The following is a 27,390-nucleotide window of genomic DNA, read 5'->3' on the forward strand; positions in this document are numbered from 1 at the left end:
ATATAGGAACAAGTGTAGAACAAGAATTCTAGATATTCTAGAGTAAAATTTTGGATCTTGGAAGCTGACCTATAAGGTAATATTGTGGCATCGTACTAATTGGTCCAACCAAATCGTCCTTGTCCTACCCCTATTAAATGATCCTTTAGCTAGTTTTGTTCATGAAACGTTACATAATAACTTCCGTATGGTCGTCTAGAAATTACGTTTAGTCCATTATGGATCTTGGAAGTGCAGCGTCAATAAATATATCATAATGAATAGCGTCTGTGTAAGTTCTTATATTTTAGTGGGTTCTAACAATTCGATTAAAATTTTTAAGAATTTGTGTCAGGTGACTGAACTATTTTTTTATAAACTGTTCATTTACATTGACGCCGAACAAAAAAAAGCGATGCATAAAAAACCACGTGGTAGTAATTTAATGTATAATTTACTATCTGTTGGTTTTAAAAAAAGTTTCGAGCAACATACATTTGAATCTGAATTTGTCTTTCTCGCTCGAATCGAATTACACATAGATATCATAAGCTAAATACAGACTGTTGTTATGCCATTGTTAAAAATGAAATTACTCGGCATATAATTTTTTTTTCGCTTAAAAGCCATCAGTTCAATCTGAAGGCTCAATTACTCACCTCTGCAGAGCGCTTATGGCCTGCGACTCGCTTTTTTACAAATTTCAGACCTGACTTCGCGACTTTCGACATCTCTTTACTAATGCCTACTACAGTACCTTGGAAGTCGCCTCTAGGACATCTACACCTGAAACCGAAACAAAGGGAGTTTGTAACCTACGCCTATTTTATCTCTGTTACGCACACGAGCAATCACAGAACAAGAAACTTTCCAAATGTTGATGAACTCCAGTTTAACGTATCATGACACCTTCAATTTGTCCATACAAGGCGCTTTGCCATAGACTGGACACACCTCCATAAGATGTTCATAGTGCACAGATGGATTTTTAATACATACAGGTTGTGGCAAAAATATCGCCGCATACAATATCCATTGTCTATGTATATTCGATTGAGGTTTCTTTAGTTTAGATCACACAATCCCCGCACTATTTTAAGTGTTCCAGAAGAGTACGGTTTCTTTTTTCTTTACAAAAAAGCTCCCGCGAATGACGTCATAGCGCGCCAGCCTGATCTATAAAATGTTTCGCATGATCGTAATGACGCGTTTTTCTAGGACATTTCCGAATTGGCGGTAGGATGCTAAATATAAATGTAATGATATATAATTCTCTTTTAAATTTTAGATTCATATTGAGGATGATTTGCTTAGTTATGTCAGGAATTTCAGTCTTCATACACGAGTTTCCTTTAGCTTCCATTACCGTAAGTCGTAAGCTAATTGAGTTTATCTAATATAGCTGTATACGCAGGTTGGGAGACGGCGTTCGGCAACTTAGGAGGCCATGTGTAAGTAGTAGCTTCTTAACGAAGCAGGGAAAATAGGTATGTTGCACGTCCCGTTCAGAATAGAACACTCATGTATAGACCAGTGTTCCACCGTCCTCTTCAGCTTCTTGACGCATCTAAAAATACCTACCTAAATGGTCACTGCTCCTTTATCGCTTCATGCTGTCAGTTTTGACGTTCCACTACATTCGCTCTATATTCGCTATTCGCACTCTTAATCTTTCGTCAAAAAAACGACTCAGACCGTGGGTATCCGTTTATAGTGAACAACACTTCATGCACCGAATCCTCCTCACGTAGACTCCGTAGCCTCTTTCGTCTATAGAGGGCCCAGAATTCAAGATGGCGCCGACCCCCCTGAAATCGTGTTCCCCAGTCCCTGCGCGTTCCATGTTCGCTTAATTCACCCTTGGCCTGTCAGAGCACACCCGTGGCGCCGTCTGGTGGCCAAGGCGACTGCGCGAAGGACGAAGGCCGCTTGAAACTACCGCACGATTCCTCCGTTTCGTGCACCGTTTCTTGTCCGCTTCTCTTCCCCTGTTTCATGGCGCCAACGCTTAGAGATGGCGAAGGGGGTAAACCGAGATTGGCATGCTAACTATAACGCTAGTAGTACGACTTTTGTATAAAACTTGGCTAGAGTTTAAGATTTTGACGGCCTGGTATATTCATGGATGACTATCAAAGGGGACATTATATCATTAGCACAGAAAAAGTGGGTGTGGAATAAAATGAGATCTAACTCAATTTTAGCAACTTCGACGGTAACGCATAAACTTACATACATCATCACTGTAAGAATTGATGCTGTGTATAAATAGGAGTGCCCTTTGGGTTAGTGATTCAGCTAGAATGGTCGGCGGCAAACGGATCGCTATGAGAGGGCTAAGGGCACCATGGCACTAGTTTGAGGCTCCGGATCTCTAATTTTTAAATTGCCCGCGTTTGCTCTTTTCCCTTGCGACGCCAATGTTCCGCTTCCGTTTACGATGTTTCCTTTGTATAGAAACGAAGGATTGATGCGCGTTCCCTTTATCATGCGGTTTCAAAGCTTACGGTCTGAACGGAGCCATTCTGTGTGCAGGTGAATTGCAGGCCGGATGGCAGCTGGAAGCTAATGATTTGTAAGCTAAATTTGTGTAAGCCTATCAAGGTGAACTTGCCTTACTTAATAAGCGGGTTAAGAATTACAGCCGAAGCAATTCATATTGCCTGCAGAACCTAGCTAGCAAAATTAAATAGTAATCTAGTAGTTGGAGAGGCTGTCTTCATTCGTGCGGGATTATTTTTAAGAAGTCTGAACAGTCTCCTTGCTGGCGATATTTGTCGTTTTGATGACATTGTGTGTGCGTTGCTATGTTATTGCTTGAAATTTTTCGTTTGCATTACCCCTTACGCATTTGCCTATAGAAGGTCGAAATGCATATATTTTCGGGACAGATGTTTTATAGAACAAATTTCGGTCATGAGAGTCTATTTTTAAAGTTAACGACTTGTCGATGGTATATGTTATACAAGTATATATATATATATACATATATATAACATATGTATGTATATATAACATCTTTTATGTTTGCTTTTATTCTCTTCAACTTCAAATAAAATTATTCTTACGCGTCCAGAACTCTATAATCCAATTGGATTGCGCGCGTCTTTTTTTTTGGAAGTAATTTACAGTTATGACGACCGCGATTGTCTATTATCCGAGGCCTAGTCACGTTTATTAGTTCAAATTAAAATTAAAAATTTAAAAATTCGTTCAAAAAGTTATAGACCCAGTCATTGCAATTGCTAATGTGTTTAAGAAATATCGATCAGCCTGTTGATTCGGTTCCTGTGGTATTGATTTCTGTTATTCGTTATTAGACTGATTCGCAATATGTAAGGCACGAAGTTCTTAATCAAAATTAGCAAGCCAATCGACAGAAAAATCAATTTATTGCTGCTCAATGATGATTATTCGCTACTAAATTAACTAATGCAAATAGAGCTCATCCATCCATTGATCCTTCTCCATGAATTTTGGCGCCAGCCGAGATTTATTTATTAGTCATATTGCACAGCACACATCAAGGTACAGTCGAAGACGACACTACAGATACTTGGTAAAAAGTACTTTTACAAACCAATATCTGTAAGGCCTAATACGGACTTGCAAGATTTCATGCAACTTTCTACGTTTTTTTTTTTATTTCGCACTGTGACGCTTCTTTAATGGTTGTGCGGGTTTCACCTTCCTACGGTTGCTTTCACTCCTCGCCTTACTTTTTATGTAACTAGTAATATTCTTGTAATAAGTTTCGGATATGATCAACTTTGATAGTTTTAGTAGACAAGCAGACATTAAATACACTTTTTGTAGTTGTTAAAGGCAATACTCAGGTTAGATAACGCAGTATGAAACTTACTTAAGGGTCATTAGTTGTGGCCTTGGTAATTGCCTCGATTGTAATTTTTACACATAGATTTGTTAACTGCCGACGATCACTCTACCATCGAAATATCCATTGGCATTTCGTTTTCTTTATTCGTCTGACGAAGCCATTTCTACAGCGCCCCACTGCGTAGTTAAGCTTCTACTTAGAGTGGTCTGGCAGGAATCCGCAACAGTAAACAGGCCATACCCAGGATCGTTACTAATGTGGGCTCTTGCCTTCTCTATGTACACGGTTTACACGGTAGAATACACACCAAAAATGACATTCAGTGGTTGACAGGTGTGATTAAATAGAAACAAGAGGTAATATTGTATATTTCTGCTCTCACAGGGAACAAATTCAGTGTATCTCGAATATATGGAATAAATTAATAACGCTTATTTTTACAGGCAATGATATCGGAAACTGCGGGATGCAGGGACGAAGTTCTATGAAGTATTATGTTCATACTAATTCAATTATCCAAAGAGAATCGGGTATCATAGAGCACTCACCCAAAAATGATGCAACAATTTGCGTACTGGTCAAAGAATCGCGTAAGTCTTTCAGAAAATGAATATTTACTTTTGAGCTATATTCGCTTTTTTTTTTTTAGGGATTTAAGAAAACAAATGTTTGGATAATGTACGCCACTTATTGTACAACCTTTATTGCATGCGAACAATTCAAATTTTAGTGTAATAAAGCCGGTACAATGGAACAAGTACATTGCTAAGGCTGGATCTGCGCAAAGTAAGTAGCCGTAAACTGCTAGTTTCTGCCAGCTAATCCGGTCCGCATCATTTTAGTGACAGAGGTAGGATGCCTGGTGTTTTAAGTAAGTTGGGCTGTCGATATGACGGTATCGCCAAAACCGGTGTTCAACCAGGCCCGACCGAAAAGGCTGATTGAACAGTTTGATTGCTAGGCGGGAATCGCAGATAGTCGGCGGATCAGATGTAAGAGCAGTCTACCTGCTCATTCCTCTGAAGAAAACAATCGCGTAAGCAATTTTTTACAAGTACGGGCATGAACAAAGACGCATTCGAACGAACGAGTACTGCGGGGTACAATGGGAGTCAAGCTCGAGCCAGCATTTTCTTGGGTAACGTCCAAAAGCCCAAGAAATCGGCTACTAATCGAGGGAATCACAGTGGCTAACGTCTATGCTTCGCTAAGTTATTTCCGAGTGGTCCGGGGCTGTATGTCGGAGAAACCTGCTCAGGATGGTGCATCTAGCAAAAAAACACGTGTCGTGTTTCCAGAGAAAAGGCATATTACAACGCAGCCTTCGTAGGCTGTTGCGATTTTTAAGACAATGCACGCAATAATAGTAAGTTTTAGATGTGTTGGCACTAAAGGTTGAAGGCCATAGTGCAGCTTCTGTAGTCATTATGCTCCCGTTGAATATACCACCCTCAGTGCATAAGGTCGCGTCAACTAGCTTGATAAGTAACGACAATACGAGTATCGTGAAAAGAATGAAGGCTTAGTGGGGAAGAAGGGTACTTTATATAATGCCGAAACGAGGGGAGCATAACTAGTTTTATTGAAGCCAGTCAAGGCCTTAGAGTTCCAAATCTCTCGTAGAAGTCACTCAGATGTAAACAAAATCTTGCACCGGCTGATGTCCTGTGTTCCTTATAGGCAAATACGGACTAAAGCATACCCTCATATCACGATCAATATCCGCTTCCCATTGTTTCTTCGTACGCTTGTCCGGCGGCATATAGAAACCGACTAATATATTGCATGCGCGCGGTAGGAGGTCCAGGCGTAGTTTTTGATGTTGTCGTGGCAATGACTGTAGTGATAGCGGCTGTTCACTGTGAATGATTTATACTTACTTGCCAACGAGGGATCTGTGGATTCCTCATCGACGCAGTAAAAAGGGATGCACTTTGCTGACTCCAATGGAAGCTAGCACGCATTGAGGCCACGATCGAACTCACGTACTCTAGCCCATATATATTTTTCCCGAAAAGGACACGACGGTCGCCGTACTATTCTGTTAACATTTAGGTGATATAAATTGGAAACGGCGAATCACGCAGAACTAGTTGTCATTTACTTAGGTTAATTTATGAACCTAGTGACCTTTTATCTTCTGGCAACGCTTGTACCACCCACGGCTTACAAACCACAGTGTCTGCTACTCCGGTTTGCCTTCTCAACGCCTACCTGAGAACTCTTGCACTAGTAACTTCTCGTGCGTTTCTAAGGGCAGATGTCAGCTAGTTTCTGCCACACAAAAGCTTACGGACTTGAAACTAACTAGCGTACAAATCGATTCTAGTCGCTGTGCTAAAGTATGTCAAAGTAGCCTATGCTGGGGCATTGTTCTTATCTTTGGACGTTTGCCAGGAACACTGTTCTCTAGATCATCCGTGTCAATTTAATGCATACAAGCGTTGCCCCGTTTCCCCTGGAATGGCAAAAACTATTTCGGCGAGCTTCTTTCTTCCGGGAGAAAATGTTTGTGTAGACTTGAAATCAGAACCAAACGACAGTCACCCTACAGATACTGACGCGTCATGTCACGACTTAATTTGGTGACTATTTCTATTCCTTGATAACGCGCTCATATTATTCAGTCTATCGATTGACCCTGTCGAATGGTCGAACACCATTAGAGGAACTCTCAAACAATCAGTTGCTCGGGCAAGTTTTTTGCTACAATTTCGGCTACATCGCCAGCCAGCCTATTACTGCCATGAAAATGAAAATAGGTTGACCTAGTTCTATTCTCGGCAGGCAAAAAGGAACGCTTCGCAGCCACTCGCTCTAATCATACATTCGTGTGAATACGTGTATTCATTTGTCGGTGGTTATATTGTTGTTAAAGGCTCATGACTTCTATTGTCATTAAACCATAGGATTATAGTGTTAGCAATAGAGAAAACGGTTAAAAAACCTATAGAGCAGCTTTATTGGCTATCAACCAAATATTACGACTCTTCCCATCGATCCCCAGGACGTAACGCCATACGGTTATTGAATATTTGTCGTATAACTTATCACGTATATTCTTGTACGATATTGTAGAATCTTGTACACGTAGGTAAGTGTGCTCTTCCCTCAGATAAACGTGCGCTACGTATGATCTGACCTACTTTCAGAAATAGTTTCACTTGGCTGGTAAGCGCGCAGCGACGTTATCAAATACCTGACATGATTTTTAGTAGTAAAAAAAAGTCCGAGGGAACGACACATCTCATCGATGACATTCCAAATTCAGGCAGCAGTTCTGGACTTGATGAAATATTACAAGATCATCGAGACAGATACAGTTGGTCGATCGTATCAAAAATGCTTTTGCCGTGTGATGACGTGAATCAAAATCACTTAATAGAATCTTTAGAATTGGGTCGCAACATTGTTTGTGACGAATAGGTCATGGGACATTTATTAGGATATTCGTTTAGCTTGATACCATTGATTCTATAATAAGATGTGATTATGTAGCTGATCTAGTTAGTTTCCCATGTGCAATGGAGGTGTTGAACCGATCTGCCATCCTTTCAAGAGATGAAAATATGTCGGAATAAGCTCATTGCCCCTCGGGTAACGGAAACCAATTTTACAATAATACAACACAAATAGGAATCGCCAAAATTGCACACAGATGAAAGAGTTGGGTGTATACATGTCTCTGAATCATCCACGCATTAATTAGATTTAACAGGATCTATGCGTATGTATATATGCATGGAACGTCATGCTAAACAACGAGTTTCTCTAGCTTAAGAGCTTCTAATTGGAGGGGTCATTGATGCTACAATAAGGAATGGTTTCGAAGACTTATTTACATAGTAAGAATAACAGAAGCACTAAAAAAAGTTCAAATATTGTTTTCATCATTGTTTTGACTGCAACCTCGAGCCATGATAGCAAACTTAGATTTAAGTAACACATTTGCATTTCTTTGCCTTCACGCAACTGTGCTACCTGTTAGTTAATATGATACTCTAAAAAGTTACGCTTAAAACGGCAGTGACTTGTAATGCTCATTTTGGCCTTCAGTACCAGTCACTTTATAGTAGATAGGCGCATTAGACAACGTTATCAATCGATTTACCCGCTAGGAGAAGCGCTTTCGCCACACCAAAGCCGCTGGGATTTTCTAAATGTTACGTTATTTATACGTTATCGCAGTTACATCATTTATATCTGACAGTGGTTGGTCGGTAGGGGGTTCGCACGGGGTTGTTGGTGCTCTGCTCGTTTAGATATGTACTCGTCTCCGCCGGATTGGACGACGCGTAAATTTCGGTCGATTTTCAAACTGGTCGAGGAATTCTTGCTTTATACGTTTGTTGGGTGTCTCCACGGCCGGCTTATCGAGACCTAAGATAGGTGCCTGCCCACCCTTTCCGTCTGAAAAGGACATAAAACACTTGTCAATGATCTTGACGCTCGGTACTACTTTACTTCGTCAAGTAATTTGCAAAGCTCCAAGATTTATTGAAGAAAACGCAATTCGTTTTGAAAGAATAAGGCCATAACAAGGTCTGCGTTAGTCCGAATCAATACAGCTTAATTGCAAAAACCCCACAGTCATTACTTTTGTAACTAGTATTTCGCTATTGAGCTGTGTAAAATAACTACCTTTGAATGTTTTTTTCAATAGAAGCGATTTCGTAACTACAGATTTCGTGAACCGCATAAAGCGAATGGGCGCATTAACAATTAAGATTGCCAATGACATTTCATCCCAAAGCGAAACATAATCACAATAAACCAAGCTGAAAAATAGCTTGACCCTCCCTTTCTCTCTCTCAATCAAAAATAATAATTCAAGAAGCACATTTTTATGTGAACGAAAGTTCCTGAAATAGCTATGCTGCTTTACTGGCTCGTTTGTATTAAACTTATAGGCACGCTTAGTTCGATCGTAAATTTCGAAACATTGAATTGTGACGAACAACGGAATGGAGTTGCCTAAAATTCGATCTTACCGTATCGTTATAACGTGTCAGAGTTGACTCTGAAATTCAGGCACCCAGCAATAACCGGTATCAGCTTATCTAAATTTGGATGATTGCTACATGCCATTTTGCTGCTCACTCGGATCCAATATACTCATTTGAAACTACTGTGACCGATATTTAAGATACGGGTATACTAAACAGTAGTAGAATACATCTTTAAGCTCGTTTCAAAGGCGGTTTCTACTGTTTATTCAATAGCTCAGCATTACCAAATCTAAGCGATGATTGAAAAGAAACAGTACTGATGTTGTATTTATCAAAATTTCGTGTGGTATATAGTGCAGTAAGTCCTTAAAACGGCCGGCGACCTTCGATTAGGACAATATTTTTTTCGCCATAGTTTTGATGAATGCATCAAAATAGTAATGTCAAATAAGAACTGCAGTTTGTCTTTGGTGGGACAAGTAAATAGGTGTTTGTATTTTTTACGCAGGACAGTCCGATCGAATTAGGACGTAATTGATGTCGCTTGTTATAAGATTGCATCCTAATGAAAACAGGCAGCATTTTTTTTATATACCGATAGATGCACCGGTTTCTGAGTGTATGTTTATTTAATGTGAGTGCCATTTACTGCGCGAATTGTTATAGTTCCAAGTTAAAACCGTTTCAAGTTCTAAAATACTCCATCATTAAATTCGCATATAAATTTTCAATAGTAGACGTGAATAAGTGCCATTGAAACATGCAGACATACAATATACAAGTTTGGCTCAAAAGGTGCCGCATATGATTTACTGTATTTATTTGCAGTTTATAGAGTGAATAGCCTACTATATTCCTTTTGTGACAATGCTTCTTTAACAGAGAGGTCCCGCCGTCGTGAGTTCGCTTTCTTCAGCACATGACTATTTGCGAGAAATTCGCGGGCTCGCACTAACATAGAAACTTTTTTTAAATAGTGAAAAAATCATCAGCTTTTTGTTCGACCGACTTCTGATCAGTCGCAAAGAAACAACAAGACCGAGGACAGCGTAGTGGTTCTCGGTTAAAATAGCTCGAGAAAGGAGAAACTTTTTCTGCCTTGGTATCTGTTTGACCATTTTATTAACAAATAAAATGTGTTTCATAAACTTTTAAGAAATTTTGCAAAATGTGCATTCGAAAAAATTGAAATATCGGTCGCGTTAATTATGCCTTTAGTGTCTTTCTACGACGTGTTGATTTCTTTAGACCCTTCTTGCGTTGTGGATTGTGCATATGTAAGTTTTCTTTGGGCACCCTAGAAAACGCATGGTGACCGGTAACACCGTGGTTAATTTAGAAAAATCAAAAAGTTTTCGTAAGGCGCGGAGATACAGGACATAAACAGACCTCCATATTCCGACTAGGAGCCTTCTGTTTGCGCGATGCTGACTCGGCGGTTTTTTTTTTTCGAAAAATTTCTACATTTTCTCTACTACCAGAAATAGCGACTGAACATACAAGCTACCAAATATGTCCCGGTGATGATAGGTCACTTTGTTCTTGCTCTTAATCATTTGCTACAATTTGCTAAAGAAATTCTTGATTTTTCCGTAGATCATGAGGATCTTTTTTTGTTTCTTTATTGCATTTAACTATGTTCAGATTATTTGGGTAGAACTTTTGTTTCAAGCTGCCTGTTTTTGTTCTGTAAACGACTGTTAAAACATGGTTTCTATCAAGCTTTCATTAACAAATTAAGAACCTTCATTGAACTGTTTAGTACGAACGTGGCTGTAAATTTTAAACAGCTGAATTGTTTCAATTAGACAGAGCAACATATAAATAAATCGCAAAGATAGATATAAAGAGCGCTTACCATCATCGTCCAAGGCGCCAGTTCTGCTTCGATACGTCTCTGGTTTCGACGTAACAATACTTCCCTTGCGGTCGAACTTAGGAAATAGGTATGGCAGGTTTTTTGCCGCGGAACTCTTGCTAAATAAAGAACAGCTGCTTGTTGCTTCAGACGCACTCTGTCTCTCCATTTGTCCTACACTTTCCCATTTACTTACACCAAGCCAACAATAAAAAATTAGTCCATTCCAAAAGGCAAATTTCCGGACCGGCAATAAGAATGTGGCCCATTTCGCGTGAAAGCAATCTGCTATATTCGTACCCCTATCTTTATTGAATAACGATGTCAACATTCAAGGCAAGTGGCCGTCAATGGAAAGTTCTAATACTAATTCTGGAAGGATATCCTGCAAGCTTGGAATTGACTCACTTGAGTGTGGATCTTTCTGAATGCCGGACACAATTTGTTTCAATAAACTCCGTCTGAATAACAACTGCTGGCTTCCCTCTGAAAAAAAAGTGAAAATAAACTTCCTTCCTCCATCGAATTTATGGATAATTACTCACATCCTTTTCGTTAGCTTTATACCTACGACTCTGTAAACTTCAATAGTATATAAATGTAAAAAATTGATTTACGAGATATATATATACGTATTCCGCTTCTAAGTATTATTAATAAAACTAGGTGAGGCTAGAGGATGGATAGAAGGGATAAGATCATCGGAGATTTGTTCGGTTTAAATCAGATTGCAATGTGAACTTTATTGTTCCCAAAAGGGAGAGTTTTCGTTTATATATTGTTCATCAAAAAGGTCGTTTTTATAAGGTTCAGTAATACTCTATTTGGTTCTTTTCTCCTGTAGTTGAACGAACGCCTGATATAATAACCGCTTGCTTGTCTCTTAGAAAGAACAAGAAGAAGTTTCAACGGCTGGCTTTAAAATGTTGTAGCCCACAAATCTAAGCATTTTGGAATACCTCGTGGTAGAATTACTTTGGTGATATTGGACGCGTTTAAGTAGCTTAATCTCTATTTGTTGTACCGATTTTGTGAGAAAAAAAATGCTTGTAACAAATAATATTTTTCTCAGTGGAATATATGTTAAAAAGATAGGAGTGTAGGGTTGAACGTGGGCGTTTCGCTGCATAATAATAAAAATAATTGTGGGGTAAATATGATGCCGGGTGGAAGCTCTGGAAATCTGTTGATCAGTCATGGGGAATATTAAACGCAGGTACTTACTCGAAAAGGCTGACTTCGCTCGGGCTGGGTGACTCCTTCTTTATAGTGACCGCTTTTGCTTTGCAGGTTCTTGTCCTAAGTAATTAATGTACATAGCCCATTACTTAAGTCATATTGAGGGTGCAGTAAGAAATAGCACCCTTGGCGCTTTTAGCATCGTATTTATTAAGTCAAGTCGTCGGCAAGCATGCGATACACGCATACGCGAACTAATTGTTCAATCCTGCATAGTAACAGCGGGGCTATTGACCTAAATGAATTTTATTATAATTTTAGCCGGCAATAAATGCCCGAGTCAACAACGGGATAATATGATTATTAGAAGTAAATATTTTCTCTTCTTAATTATTTTCATTAAGATATTATTATACTATATGCGTTCCATTATGAATTGGTGTTTTTTTCTGTATAACTTCTATATGTATATTACGTTTCTACTTAAGAAGGACTATACTTCGTTTTCCGCTCTTAATTGAGATTTCGTCATTGAATTCTGGCCTCAAACTGGGGGAATTTCTTCTTTCACTCGGATTTTTTTACATAAGATCTTCTGTGGGGTTCTAAACAAGCAAAGTACAAACATGTGTAAAGCCATCTATTCATTTTTGTAACTTCGATGAGAAAATCTAAAAATTTAGCACAGCTTCATTCTTCATTGCTCGCGTTTTTCCGTTTTCCGGAACAAAATCTATTCAGCCTTCCCAACAGAACAATACGTAGTTTCCGGTAACGTTGTTTTCAATTTATTTTTTTATAGTTACTGGGTGAAGAGAATAGAACTTACATCAAATGCTCCCATTCAGCTGAGTCAAATGGCTCTTCTTTGATGACGTCCCATTTGTTCCCTGTCGTAGACGGCCTGGCAAATGCAAAATCGTAGCTATTAGGTTATTCAGTATCCTTTATTTGGTAATGAAGCTGTTAATTTTACTCGACCATCCGCTGCGTTTCTTTCATATAACAACTACAAACATCTATTCTTATTCTCCAAATCTGCGTCGTTTACAAGTAGGCTTGCTTGGTCCTAAGCGTAACATGTGTTGTATGCCTGAAAAATAAGGAGTTGCGAGCTAGAACCAAGTGGACTGTGCATGTTTTGGTGGAGACAAGTAATGACTGAAAACTTTAATTAGAGTCGCATAACGTAACGATGAGATGTGAACTATACTTGGTTGAATAGAAGCATTGTTACAGGTGAGTCACGGTAACGATTAACAGATTACTAATGTCGATTTACACAGGTACGAACAATCAGTATTGTGATAAAGATGGTATTTACGTTTTTTTTTTTTTTATTAAAGCATATTTTTTACGTATGGATATCTGCAAGCCATCGACTCAGGATGTACACGCAGACGTCGTCCACCTAGCAGTATTATTATTGTGCTTGAATAACCGTGCAGCATGAAACTGAAAGGCTGTAGCAATGTAAAAAAGTATATGCTCACATATACTTCGTGAATCCTTACAGATACAGAGAAGTGCCATCAGGCACATACTATTTTGTACTACCTGAGGGATACATTAGACACACAACAACTACACTAAAAACACCGATATACAAACAAACGTTTTTACTATACGCTATACTTACGCAGACGAACCGACGAGACAATCGTCCTTACGAAGCAGTCGCTCATGATTACAAGTTGGACTTTCGGGAACTTTTCCCCAAATACTTTCCTGTTTCACCTCGGTTAGCGTCTTCTGAGAACTGATAATTGGACGATGATAACAAATTGAGAGATTGACACAATACCTAGTGCTCGGTGTAAGAAGTTGTCAATCACAAGACGCAGATACAGTAAGCATGCCCCATGGTCGGCACGCTTGTCATACCATATAACAGCCCCATTGTCCAGCAGAGGTTAAAAAGTAATTACGTTGTACTTTACTAAACTAGAAGGAAATTTGCATCATCATATTGCAACACTTCCAGGAAAACCACAGTACGTAATCTGCGCGAATAAGAAAGTTGGTTGAGGCGTAAGTTTTATTTGGAGACAAGTAGCAGCAGCATTGTCCGCTGACAATTTCTAAATCACCACTAGTCATCGTTAGTTTCTGTTTCCATCTTGTTGTTGGCTTGATAGATCTCTTTACGTTACCCAACTCGACGAGTAGGATGCATTTCGCTACGATGCGAATGTGAATTAATATAAAGGTAAATTTCATCTATAAACCAAAATGGGCAATGTTACTGTGACGTAATTGTCTAGTAAGAAGAATAACTAAGTGTGGCTTTTGATTGGCTACCTCTGTCTATAGCCTCCTCTTCCAAGTATTGCTTTCCCGCAAAAATCGAGACTCATTGTGGAGAACTAAAATTATTACAGACTATATACAACATTGCAGTACTTTCGGTCACGCTTAACAAGGACGATAATGCTACACAACCCGGAAGGACAGCATTTGAGAAAAGAAAACGAAAATCCTTGCCAAAGATGCATGTACTATATATTAATTTTTACACAAATGAAAGTATACGATTCAAAGTACTATTTTGAGCTCTTTATAACTAAGCATCAAACACAGTAATATTTATGTAATCAGGTTTTTTTTTTTTTTCGAGATTTTGAACAGTGTCTTTTCCGCTTGGATCTATTGATTCGTAACAAAGTAATTCCCGTATTAGATAAATTATAGCCTTAGAGTAATCTGACATCGCCTATTGTTTAATAGGCCGGCAGAAACTGACACAAGAATCGTACTTATTCAGTCATATATAGCCTGAATTTAGATTTAGAGATCGACTATATTTTGTATCATCATGAAAGGGGTGATAAACCATTAGCAGAGCTTTAGTGTTAGCAGTTCTTGCAGCAACAAAAACAATGGTTAGCATATACAGCCTTCTAAAGTTAAGATCCTATTAAACAAAACTATACCCTGACGCTTGCGAAACTTACCTTTTTCTCTCCTCGTTCAAATCCATCTGAGTGACTAATCTAAAATCACTTACCTGCATAAATCCGAGAGGCCCTGAGTACTGACGTCGTAATCTTTATGGGTACCTTCACTTTTCATAAAATCGAATAGGCTGTTAGAGTTTTTCTCGAATGATGCCTCTTTTTTTATAACATCGGTCATATTTTCATAGCTGTTAAAGGCATCTTCTAAATCTTGTTCGAGCGTTGACTGAGCTGCAGCTCTAACTGTAAGCGGTCGGTCTGAGGATGAGTCATCATCGTGTTTGCAAGGGTAGCAAGTCGTCGACGATTGTGTGATTAACTTGTGCTTAGCATTTAGTGCATCAGTGGGGCACAGCTTTGTTCCTAACGACTGGGAACTCTGAAATGACCGTAGAAACAGTTTAACCTGCCTTTCTCAGAGAATCAATCCGTTCGTTGAAAACACCTACGAAATGTATCAACGTCCGTTTATTAAGCATCAGATGGTTTCTTTTGTACGAGCTAGAACTTACACCTCTAAGATCTAATACCTTTTTGAAAATATCGTGGTTCGTAATGTCGCGATATTAATAACTATGATAAAAATTGAGTTACTTTAGTACTTCCCTCAATTAAAAAATATTTATAAGCACTGTGCACATGCACATAATAATAACTGGAGCAATCTATTAATATAGCGACAACATTCGAACAAACAAAGTATGTCCGAGGACACTCCATGCGCAGCCATTGTTATGTTGAATGATTATTAAAGTCGAAAACGTTATATGTATGAGAAAGATTCTTATACGAAAGATACGAATTATATCAGAGTATCGGTTATTGTTGCTCCAAGCCTTGCCGCAAGACGTCGTCCCGCTGGGTAGCGAGATTAAGCTAACCCATATTGAATAGAAAAAGTGCTCCACCAATGTTTCGAGTTTACATTTGATGCTACTATCTTAATTGGGCCCAGCTTCAGGAGGCTAGTCTTTCCTAGCACGAAACAAACGCGTGTGCTCCCGGAGCCAACCCCGCAGGTCACACTACGTATTTTTAAGCATAGTAGGGGGGCAAGGGACCAAAAACGTGTGTTTATCCTACCTTCTCGGAGAGTGGACCCTACACAAAGCGATACACGCCGCAAGCATTCGTTCACAACGAGTTATTTCAGTGATAAGGGTTTAATATAGGATAGATAGATCAATCAGAACACCTGTCGGGTAGTAAGAACTCTGCTGCCTGATCAAGGCGATCCATTTATAGTTTTTTTTTCAATAGAGCAATCGTTTATGAACATCAGACGTAAACTTTTCAACAATGGAACAAGCGAATGTCGAACTGCATCGCACATTGCCAACAGTTCCTATGGCAGCAGATAAAGTCTTCATTAGGCGTATTCCATGGAACGTTCACTGACGAGATTTTTTCGTAAAAAACGCTGATTGAGACGTCGACTAATCGTAGAATGGCGGCGCAGCGAGATGCAACCAATAATGCTGTGTCGCCGGACAAATCTGGTTACCAGACAACAACCTCTATCGATAGCCCCAGCCTTTCGATAGCGTAACACAAAGTAGCTCCTTACTTTTCGTACAGAGGAAAAGTGGCTTCTATTTCGTGCTTACTTTTTAAGTAGGTGTTTGTCACATTCCTAAGGCACGCCCTATTTGCGAAATAACCAAGCGATGTTTGCCTAATACACCTAACTAGTCGCGCCTTTCTGTGATCACCCGGCGCCACATGTTCAAATGAATCGCTAGCTTTACAGCAATACATTGAATACCATTCAACACCAGCCATTTATTCTGAAGACCATTGACAACAAATTGAGTTAAGATTCATCTAAGCATGTTTATACGGTCTAATTTGTCAGCTAAATTTTCTCCCCGCACCCCTCCACTTGAGGTTCGGTGTGCCAGAAATACCCACCTGAAAATCATGTCATGGCGAATATGTACGTTAACAATAAGTACTGCAACCAAATAAGCTTAATGAAAAGTTCTAAGGCTGTAAAATATCCTTTCTAAAGTGTGCCTAACGGTCCTTTTTTTCAGATTAAAAAATGTTATCATTTTTTACCTATAATAAAATTGGTTTCTTTAAAAGAGCTGTATCGAATAGATAGTATTGTTATTTCTATACTCAAATAGCTTGACCGACTGATTAATGTTAAAATCTCTTCTAATTAGGTCACAGGCGATAAACATTTCAAGCGCCGGCAAATTTTTTTTGTGATTGGCTAGCTACAATTTTGCATGTAGATAACGGATAAGGAAACGAGTCCTCCAAGGCTAGCAGTGACTTAGCGGTAATAATCTGTATCATCTTCGTCAGTTGATTTGTGCGCAATGAACTATACCTTAGTAGCCTCCGCGAAATGGATTCGTTTGTATTGTCGTCTCGACAATTGAGTTTCTTCAAGTTCGTGCTTCTTCTGTTGGGATATTAACTTGCAATAGGTGCTTCTAGAGGTTTGGATCTCTTGAGATTCGTTGACGATACAACTGTCTTTCGAGGCTCCTATATAGCTCCTATCCATGTTCTCTTGCTTTTAAAAAGACATTTAGATAAAACAGCTATTTTGTTAAGTGCCCACCGAAAATTTGCACATTGAACAGTACGTTGTTTAAACACTGAGATTGTTTTCTTTGCCAAATAAGCATGTATGAAAAGGATTGTTTGTAGTATGCCGAAACACGAGGACGAAAATCTTTCGTTCAAATAAGTGCAACTTTTTTAGTCTAAATATAATCCAATCAATTAAAGCAGGAAAGCGGGATGCTCAGCAAAACCCATGCAAACGGGTTATTAATCCGACGAAGGAAACTTGACGGGAATGTTCGGGGCAGAGGCAAAGGCAAATATTAGTGGGTGTTTCAAAGAACGGAAGTTGGTGTAACAGCATTTCAGGTAGCAGTGCTGTTGCTGTGAGTAAGGCGCACCGGCCGGTCAAGCTGAAGTTCATGTTTAATGCTCGTTTGTGTGAAAATGTACATCAACAACAAACCTTATTTAATTCTTCCATTTTAGAGCTCTGACCTACTCGCATTTGATTTTGACGCCCTTCACTCTTGGATTTAACAGCAAAGTTTTGCTGAAGTAATAGGCTATTGCAGGGTGTTTTTCGCTCTGATTGATGCCGAGAACCATCAGACGGCTGCATATCTGCCGCATGTTGGGTTGTGGTTTCCTCCGGTCGACTAAAAGTATCGATGGATGTCAAGCTTTGTAGAGATCTTCTCAAGACTCCTTTATCCAGAACGTCTGCAGCGTCTGCCCTCTTTAACAGCACCGGCAATGGTCCGTAAGTGTCTAGATCTGAAAGTTCTACAGATTCCTACGAAAATATTCCCCCCACATAGCGAGAGGTTTGTAAAAACAAAGCGGCTAATGTAATTTAACATCAATAACGTCTTCAATCAGCTCAAGGCAAGGCAAGGCCTGCAGGTGACGTATATTGACGTAGTCAAATATTTTGCCGGTTATCACTCGTAGTCTATTTTCAATTGACTGTAGCTAAGGAGGATGTTAAGATGTTTTCATATGTACGGGTTTAATTACTAGATATTTAATTAAAGAAAAAGAAGTAATTTTATGAATATGGTGGTAGAAACCGTACTATGAAAGACAAAAAATGCTTCGCTTACGGAATTGTATGTTTCACTCAAAAATATTCTCGAACTTTCACATTGATATAATAACCTACCATCTTCGGAACTAGGAGTTGAACTTTGCAATTAATTTTTGCATGCTTATAAACTTTCTCGACCTCAGATTCTACATAAGGCTTTTTTTTTCTACGAGAAGCCTTTCTGCAGGATTTTAACAGATTATAAATAGCTGTAGTGTCATTTATGCTGCTGGGCAGTTTAGAGACCTGCGTGACCTGGTCAGTTGTTTCTATCGTTGGCCTATAGCTGTAGGTGCTCGTTGTAGTTGGTATCTCTTGGGATGAACAACTGGAGTAAACGTCTCGCGCAATTGCGTTTTCATGCAATAATCCAAGGTCCGTTCTTTCGGAAGTTCCATTAACGTGGAGGCAATTGGACGCTTTTTTTCTTATCCAAGCAGTAGGCGAAACAAGCGCGTTGGTTTTCCTTTGCTAGACAGGTATGTGAAGTATTAGCGCTTATGTTATTAACTGTTCGCAGGTATTGTAGGTATTTACCTATATCACCTTAAAGTCTTAACGAATTTTCTTAATGGCAGATTTTCGAAGTGGCAGAAGGCTTATATAAACGGTTAAAGGTTTATTATATCTTGTTACCATGCTTTGAAACGTTTAATGGGATATATCTTACCGTCGATATCTATCTACATGAAAAAAGCTTTCACTGCACGTGCTTTCATTGTACATTATTGAATTTTAAGAGTAAAATATTCTTCCAAGCGTTAAACAACAATTGGAGTTTTCAAACTGTAAAAGGTGACTTCGAGATAGTGCCGATAGTTTTTTATAGCAGAAATAGCCTCGTTAATATGAGTTTGTTTTTCTATGTAAGAAGTATAGTTATTGCTAAAAAAAGAAACTGCACATTCGATGCTGGCCAGGGTCTATTCTCTCAAAAACATTTTGCAAATACAAGGTAAAAAAGATACGTATATATATATTTTTTATCGCCATAGATAAAAATAGTGTTTGCTAACAGACAAAAGTGGCACTAAGGATATACGAAAATATAGTGTGCATTCAAGTATTTAAAGGTTGGCTAAAAAATAAGAGAATAATAAAGTATGAACGATGCAACTGAAAACAAAGACCTTAGAGAAAATCAGATAACAAAGCTTTCGAGTTTTACTGGATTGCACTCACCACTCCTCGTATATGATTTTTCTGACTTTTTTTTTTCTATGTGTTAAAATATTCTTAGTACTTTTTTGGGGAAGTAACAGGCTGGAGGAAAGAAGCAAGATGTCTAGAAATAGTTTTGGGGGTAATGATGTCCCATCTTGATTAGGAACAAGACAGACTATGGGTCTTTATTTCGGGATTTAAAGAGATGCCTTGTGGACACCTGGAAATTCCAATCCTGCGATTATTTTCAGGATGCCAGCTGCATGTAAAATATGATAAGCTTCTTTCATACGTCGTCTGGACCGACCACCAGGCGTATTCAATGCCATAACTAAATGCTCGAGATCAGAGGAGTCTTGTCAACGGCATGTTGTGTTAATGCTGGGGTTGATAGTCTCCTTTCAATCTCTCTTATATGCAAAACTTTACAAACTTCTAAAACTTACTTTTTCTCACATATTATACGCTCATTGCATTGATCCTATTTTTGTGCGTCAACCCCTATCTAAGAAGAATTTTTAGATCTTCAATCTGCTGTTTGCAGCAGCATCAGCAACACTTTGTCTTCACCATAAAGTTCCTATTGTCCGTTCTGTTGTTTCGTTCAGCATAATTTCGTTCGGCTGGCTAATACAAAAATGATAATAATAATAATAATAATAATAAAATATAATATTTAATTTAAATACGTAAAAATAAAATGAGTCCTAAGCTACGCCACTCTTTTAAATAATTGAAGTCACGTTAAACTTTGCAGTAGTACAGCAATAAAACCAAGATATCGAAATCTATTGGCGCTATTTGACCTATATAGGCTTAATGTTAAGGTCTTTTACTCCTAGAGTTGACGCCATTAAGGTTGCATGTAACTAATAACGGTCCTGATGTGGACGATTCGATGTTACGGTACAAACGATACCCCTACACATAGATGCACGACACTGTTAGAGAATATAACCTTGTAGCCAGCCATCGAAGAATTTAGGCACTGCGACACAGAATAGCCAAAAATATGTAAGCTGCCATCCTCATAATGGACAATAGTATATTCGAGTTTCCTTAGTACAATTTGCGCCAAGAGAGAACCTTGTCGCCCATGGGCAGTAAAAATACCCGTTACCATCCTGTGTCTCCAGTTGTAAATTGTTAACGTTGTTGATATTTAAACAGACAGAGCTTACGATTTTGGGGAATTCTTCGAATGACGAAGGCATATCCTTTTCTAATTCAATAGATGGTCTTTCCAACAGCTGCGAAATCACTGTCTTCTCTTCTTGTTGGAACACTCCTGGCTTATATACGTTGCCCCCATAACAGATCATTTGTTTTTCTGAGGTAAACAATCGAGTTGCAGCAGAATTCACTATACTTTTAGAAGCGTTAGCCCACATTGGTCTCGAAATCTCCTCCGATCTATAGAGCGTACTCTTTTCACGTTTTGAAGCCCCCGAAGTGCCATCACCTGGGATGGTCATGCATCCTTTGAAAGGTGTCCAACAACACTCGATTGGCTTTGATGAAGCCAAATCAAATAGTGCTTTCTGAAAGGTGTATTATGGAGTTATGTCGTCGCAACAAATGTGAAAATAATGAATTTTCAAATCCCTTGAAATAGCTCGTTTTTTTTAGTATAGGAGTACTAGATCGAATTGCGCTAAAATAACGTTAAATTTCTTCTAAGTCTATCAAAGACCGCTTTAAAACTTGCCACTTTATTATTATTATTATTATTGTATTTATTATACATTAGTAGTACATTCGCATTGTAATAAAAGACTCTAAAATTCGTAAAATAAGCTTAATGAAATGCACGTTCCAAATCCTGTCTACGTGCCATCTACCTCAAGCTCTACCCTAAAAGCTCAACCCTCACACCTAAACCATAGTAAATATAAATATAAACAGATAAAATAACTTTGCCCATAAAAAGATACCATTTTTAGAAGCACGACTTGTTTCTAATCTGTCAAAATTCGTTGTTTGTCAATAGCCATGTTTTTTCATGTAACCATCTTCTCTCATATTCTGCTCATTTAGCCCAGCGATAAGCAGCATTACTAGCTTATCTAAATTATGCTGAAAAATATTATCTATGTTGTTGTATTTCAGATAATAAGGCTGTTGGTACCGAGTCACATCAGCACAGCGAGGGTGCGATCCTAGAACAATCAAAAAATAGACTTCCTTCACCAATTAAAGTTGTTGTATGGTGGCACAGAATTGTATAATGAGTTATTAACAGGCAAATATCCGCGATTAAAAACAACATGAACACCATGTTTGTAATAATAAAGTTTTGAAGTACCTTTCGGAAGTTGTTTGACTCAATATCTTTGGTAAGCCTCCGAAGGTCGCTTAGAATTGTCAGTGCCTTGGTGGGCGAAACTGCTTTACCTCTAGGTATACGTCCACACTTGAATGAGAGCCATATTTTAGAATAGGTCGAACGGCGAAAATATTCTAATTTCTGTAAAACAAACACATGGAAAATTCGGGCTAATCAAACTCTAGTATTCGCAGCCAAGACTAATGAGCGTACTTCTTCACTCCCTTGAAATATAAAAATTTATAATCTATAAAATAAGTTTAAATATATTTTTAACAGAAAGTACCATTATATAATTGTGCAAGAAGCTATTGACAGTTGTTAGATGGCACTGCTAAAGTATATGATTTTAGCGACCAAAAATGCTACGGGCAAGCTACCGGATTCGTGTCTCAATATTTATGTTTAATGTCTTATCGCTAGAAAAACTGCCATATACGAAATTGTTAATTTGCAAGTTTAAAGGCTTGACAATACACTTTTAAATCAATTTTGTAAGTGGATTTTGAGCGCTCTTCTTACAAGTCTGGCATGCCAATATCGCATCGCTCATGATCTCTGTCAGAAAGATGTTTGTAAATTTAGGAACATAATTCCTGAAAATCATATCTGCGCGGTTTGGACAAAATATCGGATAGGTAGCTCCGATTTGTCGTATACACATCGAATATAACAGTTTGTCATTAGTATTTTTTGTGGAAATCTTAATAGGTATTTATAGAACAGTTACAACGGTTGCAAAGAAAACACATACGTAAAGAAATAAGGACATCTTGATGAAGGAGGCGAAGCAACCACTTAAAATGATTAACAAAAAGATACTGAAGAATGGACAAACACTGGCAACATTTATGATCTGCGAACAAAATTACTTGTCTGCATATTATACGAGTCAAAAATTGACATAGCGACTTAACGATACAATTCGTTTCATCCATAGCTTTGTTCAGTGTTGTCATAATTATACTGCTATACACACACACACACACACACACAAATGACTTGAATGTAGGAATATTCCATGCTTAAAAACACAATAACTCGTTAGGTATTATATAACTAACGGCGACACCAACTACCGTTATATACGATCTATCAATTTTTTGTATGGAAACAAAGATCATGTTGCAAACTTTAGACTATTATCTTCAAGAGGTACCAGAAGCATTATAGAATAAAATTATTTTTTAAGATGACTTCTTTGTCTATATAAAAATCGATCTATACGACGGTGATGAAAAGTCAACTGATGTGATACCTCGTGGGCTTGTCAAGGCGAGCAGTTCATTGATTGAAATGCGCTTACAAATACTCAGGTCCTAATAGAGGTTATTGTTACAACATGTAGCTTTTTACCAGCCGATCGAGCTGACAACAACAACAACAACAACAACGACAGCAGCAGCAGCAGTAGCAGCAGCAATTTTTTGCACGAATCCGGCGTTTTCACAAACCTCAGAGACATTTGCCGAAGTTCAAATAAGACAATGTTGAATGGGTTCTTTATGGGTTATATATGCATGAAAATGTATTGAGTTCATTATAATTCTATCACAGTATTCTAATTATTCGTCAAACTGACGCTATCTTGGGCGACCTCTATGTTTGAATCCTAAAACTATGTACGTTTAAGCTGTAAATAATTGCTTAATGTAGTTTAAATTATCCTGCCTCTGAGAGCCCCGTGGGATGTGTCAATCCATTTACATGTGCGTACTTTCTGTCACGTGTATTCCGAAACCGAGATCTAAATCCACAATTATAACTGCGACATGAACAAATGAGAAATGCAGACGTACAGTTATTCTTTTTAAAAATGTTGGACGCATGGTGAGAACCGCCTTCTGAAAGTCAGCAAATCACGGAAATAATATTATACATTGATATATATATATGCAGTTGTTCATTAATATCATGAAAAAATTTTATTCGGTTATCATAATTTGTGTTCATTACTTCGTCTAACCAAATCCGGAAACATTAAAGTAGTGGATTCCGCGTACGCGACGCATCTGGATCCTCACTATGTATAATAGTTACATACGCAAGGTTAAAATCATACGTTTTCGGCAAAGCATATGTTACTAAACTATATAATCTTTTAAAAACACTTTAGCTAAAATTTATTCTAAATTTTAAATCTAAATCTAAAAATGTCAAATTTCATTTTGTAGTATGGTATTCTACCCATCTTTATTAAACATTTTAAGCCTAACAACGTAAGTGTAAATGTCTATCTATACGTCTACAATCGTTTTTTTAAATTTTTTTAAATTCTAGTTATTATTATACGATTTTAACTTCGTAAGGTAGTTTTATTCCACTCGTTTGAATCTGTGTTTAATAGCCAAGGTCTTGTAGTACTAAAAAAAAAGTCTCATTTCTATTACCGTAAAATTAACTCAGAAAATTAAAAATCGGTTTTAACTAACCTCTCTAATGTAATAACAAATGTGATCGTTCTCAGATAAGCAGATTCATTAACATCACAATAAACATTTAAAACCAGTGCAGTAAATCCACTAACCTTCTTACTTTCCGCCAGGGACCAAAAGAAATAGTTCGATGAATTTTGATCTCTGTGATGAAGCTTCTGATAGATGGCGCTCACATCGAGCTCAGTGAAGCGCTAAAACTCAACTTAATCACTTTTAGTGACGACTACTAATGTTCTGAAATAATATACCGTTTATAGAAATTAACTTGAAATAATAATCATAGTATAGTCAACACTATTACGCTCATAGTTTTCAAATACGTTCTATGTATAACTTATTGATACTGAACGGTAAATACAATAGCTTTAATCTATGAGGCGAATAGCCAGCTATACCGTTGTTATACCGAGCTATACCGAGACTAATTATTATTAGGTTTTGGAAGCTTGTTTGGCTTTATATGAGAATGTATCAGAACCTGAAAGGTTCTGATACATTCTCACATAAAGCTCACAAGAGGCGGCGATAGGTTAGGATGATGTTAACATGAAGCTGTCTGATCTATGACCACCGACCGCTTAGATCAAATCCTATGTCTTTTAACATTCGTAGTATGAGCCTATATTTGCGCTCCAGCAATCGTCGTTGTGGTAGTATATGATCTATGCATGCCGTTACCAGAAAACTATAAGAGACGCCATGCAACGCTATCTCTCACTGTCAGATAGTACAATGAACAGAGACCCATTGCGATTCAGAAAGCGTTGTCGTTGTCTATGTGTTCAACGGGTCCCTTCGACAAATTAACACACGAAGGACGACGTTGACAAACATGTAGACAGCCAGGTTTTTTTGCATGAAGTGAAATCTCCTGGCCGAAAATGTGTATTGTCCTGATCGAAGTATGAGCATTGCATCAAAACAAATCTTACAGTTAAAGCAGCACATAATTTGAATCGAAGTCTACTTTTTTGAGAACTCCGTGCTCTTTCATCCGTTATGCTGCTCGCTTGTTTTTATTCAGCGTTCTGTATTATGGGAAAGCACTTCAATGGCATTTACAATGATCAAACATGATCCAGTTATGCGCTCGGATTAAGATAATCAGGCTACTTAAAAGTTCCTAATTTCAAATTAACCCATGGGTTTCATAACTGTAACTCTAATATCCCACTTAACGAGCTGGGGGGGGGGGGGTCAATGACGAACAAGAGCCCCAGTGTGCTCCTGTAGAAATACCGCAAGTCTCAAGATCTAGAAGCTGTGCGGCATCCGAGGATCGACCAAGGAAATATTTAACGCGCGACCGTGGTGCTTAGTTGCTAACGAACAAACAAAGACAGCTATCTGGATTTTTACGTTGGAAATGTTTCTAAACATTAAAAATAAACAAATGTCGGCATAGCTAATAATAGAACATAAATTTTTCAAAAAAATAATAGGCTCAAGTATCGAAGTACTAAGCGCTAGTTGAAATCCGCGCTATCGCATCAGAAGAAACGTTTTAATTTTTCTCCGATTTTTCGCTAAAATTTCGTAAGCTTTTAAAACCCTGCAAATGCAACAAACAATTTAGAGATTGTAAAGGTTAAGGGCTAGTTATGTAAATCTTTCTATTCTGAGCAGAAATTCACGTTGGAATGAAATTTGTTCTTTTACTTGCGTTGTATAAAATATCTTTTGCCACATCGACATTCGTTTACCATTTCGCTCGTATGTTGCATTGTGGCGGATAAATAGCCTGAACCAAGAAATCCAATAGTTCCTAGTCCAGGTTTGTTTAAGTTTTGTCAAACCTGATCTTTTCTTTCTGTACCTTTCAAACTATCATAATCATTCTGCTTTTGAGACTTTTCGTCTGCTCAGAATAACTCGTTTTATTATTAACAGATGCCACCACTTTGAGCTGCAATGCTCAGTTTCCTTATCATAATACCGTACCTTATCATAATAATAACTATTATTGCTACGATATAAATATCTACTACGTGAATATTTTCCACAGATACATTTTCCTGTGATGATGGCTATTTAATAGACTATAGATGCGAAACGTTCCGCTATTTTCTGTGGTTAGATGTATACCAGCATTCCGAGCAGCTATTTGCTCGAAAAGCTGATATGAAAAACCCAAATATTCTTATAACTCCTAACGAATTATTCAAGCCCAAATAATTTAAAGATATCAGTGATTCTTAGCTACGAGCCGAACCCATAGATAATTTATTTGGGTTGTGATTCACTGTTCTGACTAACTCCACACTTTCGTAAATTTAACTATAATTATTTTACTGAAGAAAAGTCTGTTCCTTCAGTCAAACCGTCAAAAAGCATTGCTACACGCACTACTATAATCATTATATATAGATACCCGAACTATGCTATCTCAGCTGAACATTGTTAATATTAATGTAAGTTACTGGATTTGAAGGCATGGCTAGACGACTTCAAAAGGCGCATCTCAAGTGCAGTCTATAAACTCATCAAAATGTTACTTTTAAATGGAGGGGTTGCACGGCAAACTTGTGGATACGTTACTTAACATGTGTTATTGTTTAAGCAGTTCCTTACCTTGATATGATAAGAATCATTTAAAGAAGACCTGTTAACCTAGCAATGTAAATAAAAAAAAGCATTAAAAAAACTCGTAGAAGGTAGTAAACTAATACTTTCAGGCTTCCTAGGTAGCCATGTGCCAGATAAAAGAGGGAAGCAGAGGCAAATCCACAGCTTAGCAGTGAGTTCATTGGTTGACCATGCCGTAATTTCGATATTCGTCTTGTACGTGGTTGTGGTTTTCAGCAGCAAACAACGTGAGTGCCGATATGTTAAATCAATGTTGTTTTAAGACTAGGAGCTGACATATTTTAGGCAGGAAGACACATCCTTAGACAAACGTGCATTAACTTTCTTTCATAAAATCAACTGGATAGAAGTGTGAATGAGAGCATTCATATATCGAGCGTTAATACTGTGGGGTCCTGCAGACGTTAAAAGGAAGAAACTGAAGCATGGGCATTCCTGGCAAAGGTAGTTTGGATGATACAACGTAGATATTAGTAACTGTAGTAGTTTACACACCCTTATAT

General features: G+C 38.1%; 2 protein-coding genes and 1 long non-coding RNA gene across 8 annotated transcripts in view; 1 reads left to right on the forward strand and 2 right to left on the reverse strand.

The window, feature by feature from the left end:
* LOC111248439 (uncharacterized) overlaps positions 1 to 4,265 on the reverse strand; it is a 31,725-nt gene extending 27,460 nt beyond the window's left edge. For 3 of the 4 annotated variants that reach the window (XM_022800803.2, XM_022800799.2, XM_022800798.2), the window contains exons 1-2: positions 3,842 to 4,265; positions 639 to 765 (exon numbers count right to left, since the gene is read on the reverse strand). In XM_022800803.2, the coding sequence (XP_022656538.1) occupies positions 639 to 765; positions 3,842 to 3,852 (138 nt within the window). In that variant the 5' untranslated portion in view covers positions 3,853 to 4,265. Of the gene's footprint in view, positions 1 to 638; positions 766 to 1,560; positions 1,807 to 3,841 lie in introns of those variants that run through there. The other variant, XM_022800802.2, reaches the window with a different exon arrangement.
* On the forward strand, positions 2,031 to 21,851 carry LOC111248442 (uncharacterized). Of its 3 annotated transcripts, none has more exons than XR_015324370.1 (3): positions 2,031 to 2,569; positions 4,261 to 4,407; positions 21,647 to 21,851. It is a non-coding gene; the product is annotated as an uncharacterized LOC111248442 (long non-coding RNA). The 3 variants fall into 3 exon arrangements; XR_002672558.2 differs by having other exon boundaries at positions 2,051 to 2,554; XR_015324371.1 differs by lacking the exons at positions 2,031 to 2,569; positions 4,261 to 4,407 and adding an exon at positions 18,713 to 18,852.
* Positions 6,762 to 27,390, reverse strand: part of LOC111248440 (uncharacterized) — a 20,836-nt gene continuing 207 nt past the window's right edge. Inside the window, exons 2-15 of the mRNA XM_022800812.2 lie at positions 24,391 to 24,535; positions 23,663 to 23,707; positions 21,843 to 22,004; positions 20,719 to 21,078; positions 18,449 to 18,844; positions 17,750 to 18,079; positions 17,102 to 17,290; positions 14,811 to 15,139; positions 13,443 to 13,562; positions 12,633 to 12,707; positions 11,849 to 11,923; positions 11,033 to 11,110; positions 10,625 to 10,815; positions 6,762 to 8,227 (exon numbers count right to left, since the gene is read on the reverse strand). Of these exons, the coding sequence (XP_022656547.2) occupies positions 8,076 to 8,227; positions 10,625 to 10,815; positions 11,033 to 11,110; positions 11,849 to 11,923; positions 12,633 to 12,707; positions 13,443 to 13,562; positions 14,811 to 15,139; positions 17,102 to 17,290; positions 17,750 to 18,079; positions 18,449 to 18,844; positions 20,719 to 21,078; positions 21,843 to 22,004; positions 23,663 to 23,692 (2,487 nt within the window). The 5' untranslated portion in view covers positions 23,693 to 23,707; positions 24,391 to 24,535 and the 3' untranslated portion in view covers positions 6,762 to 8,075. The remainder of the gene's footprint in view (positions 8,228 to 10,624; positions 10,816 to 11,032; positions 11,111 to 11,848; positions 11,924 to 12,632; positions 12,708 to 13,442; positions 13,563 to 14,810; positions 15,140 to 17,101; positions 17,291 to 17,749; positions 18,080 to 18,448; positions 18,845 to 20,718; positions 21,079 to 21,842; positions 22,005 to 23,662; positions 23,708 to 24,390; positions 24,536 to 27,390) is intronic.

The sequence above is a fragment of the Varroa destructor genome, unplaced genomic scaffold (assembly GCF_002443255.2).
Source record: "Varroa destructor unplaced genomic scaffold, Vdes_3.0 BEIS01000003.1, whole genome shotgun sequence".
Taxonomy (NCBI): domain Eukaryota; kingdom Metazoa; phylum Arthropoda; class Arachnida; order Mesostigmata; family Varroidae; genus Varroa; species Varroa destructor.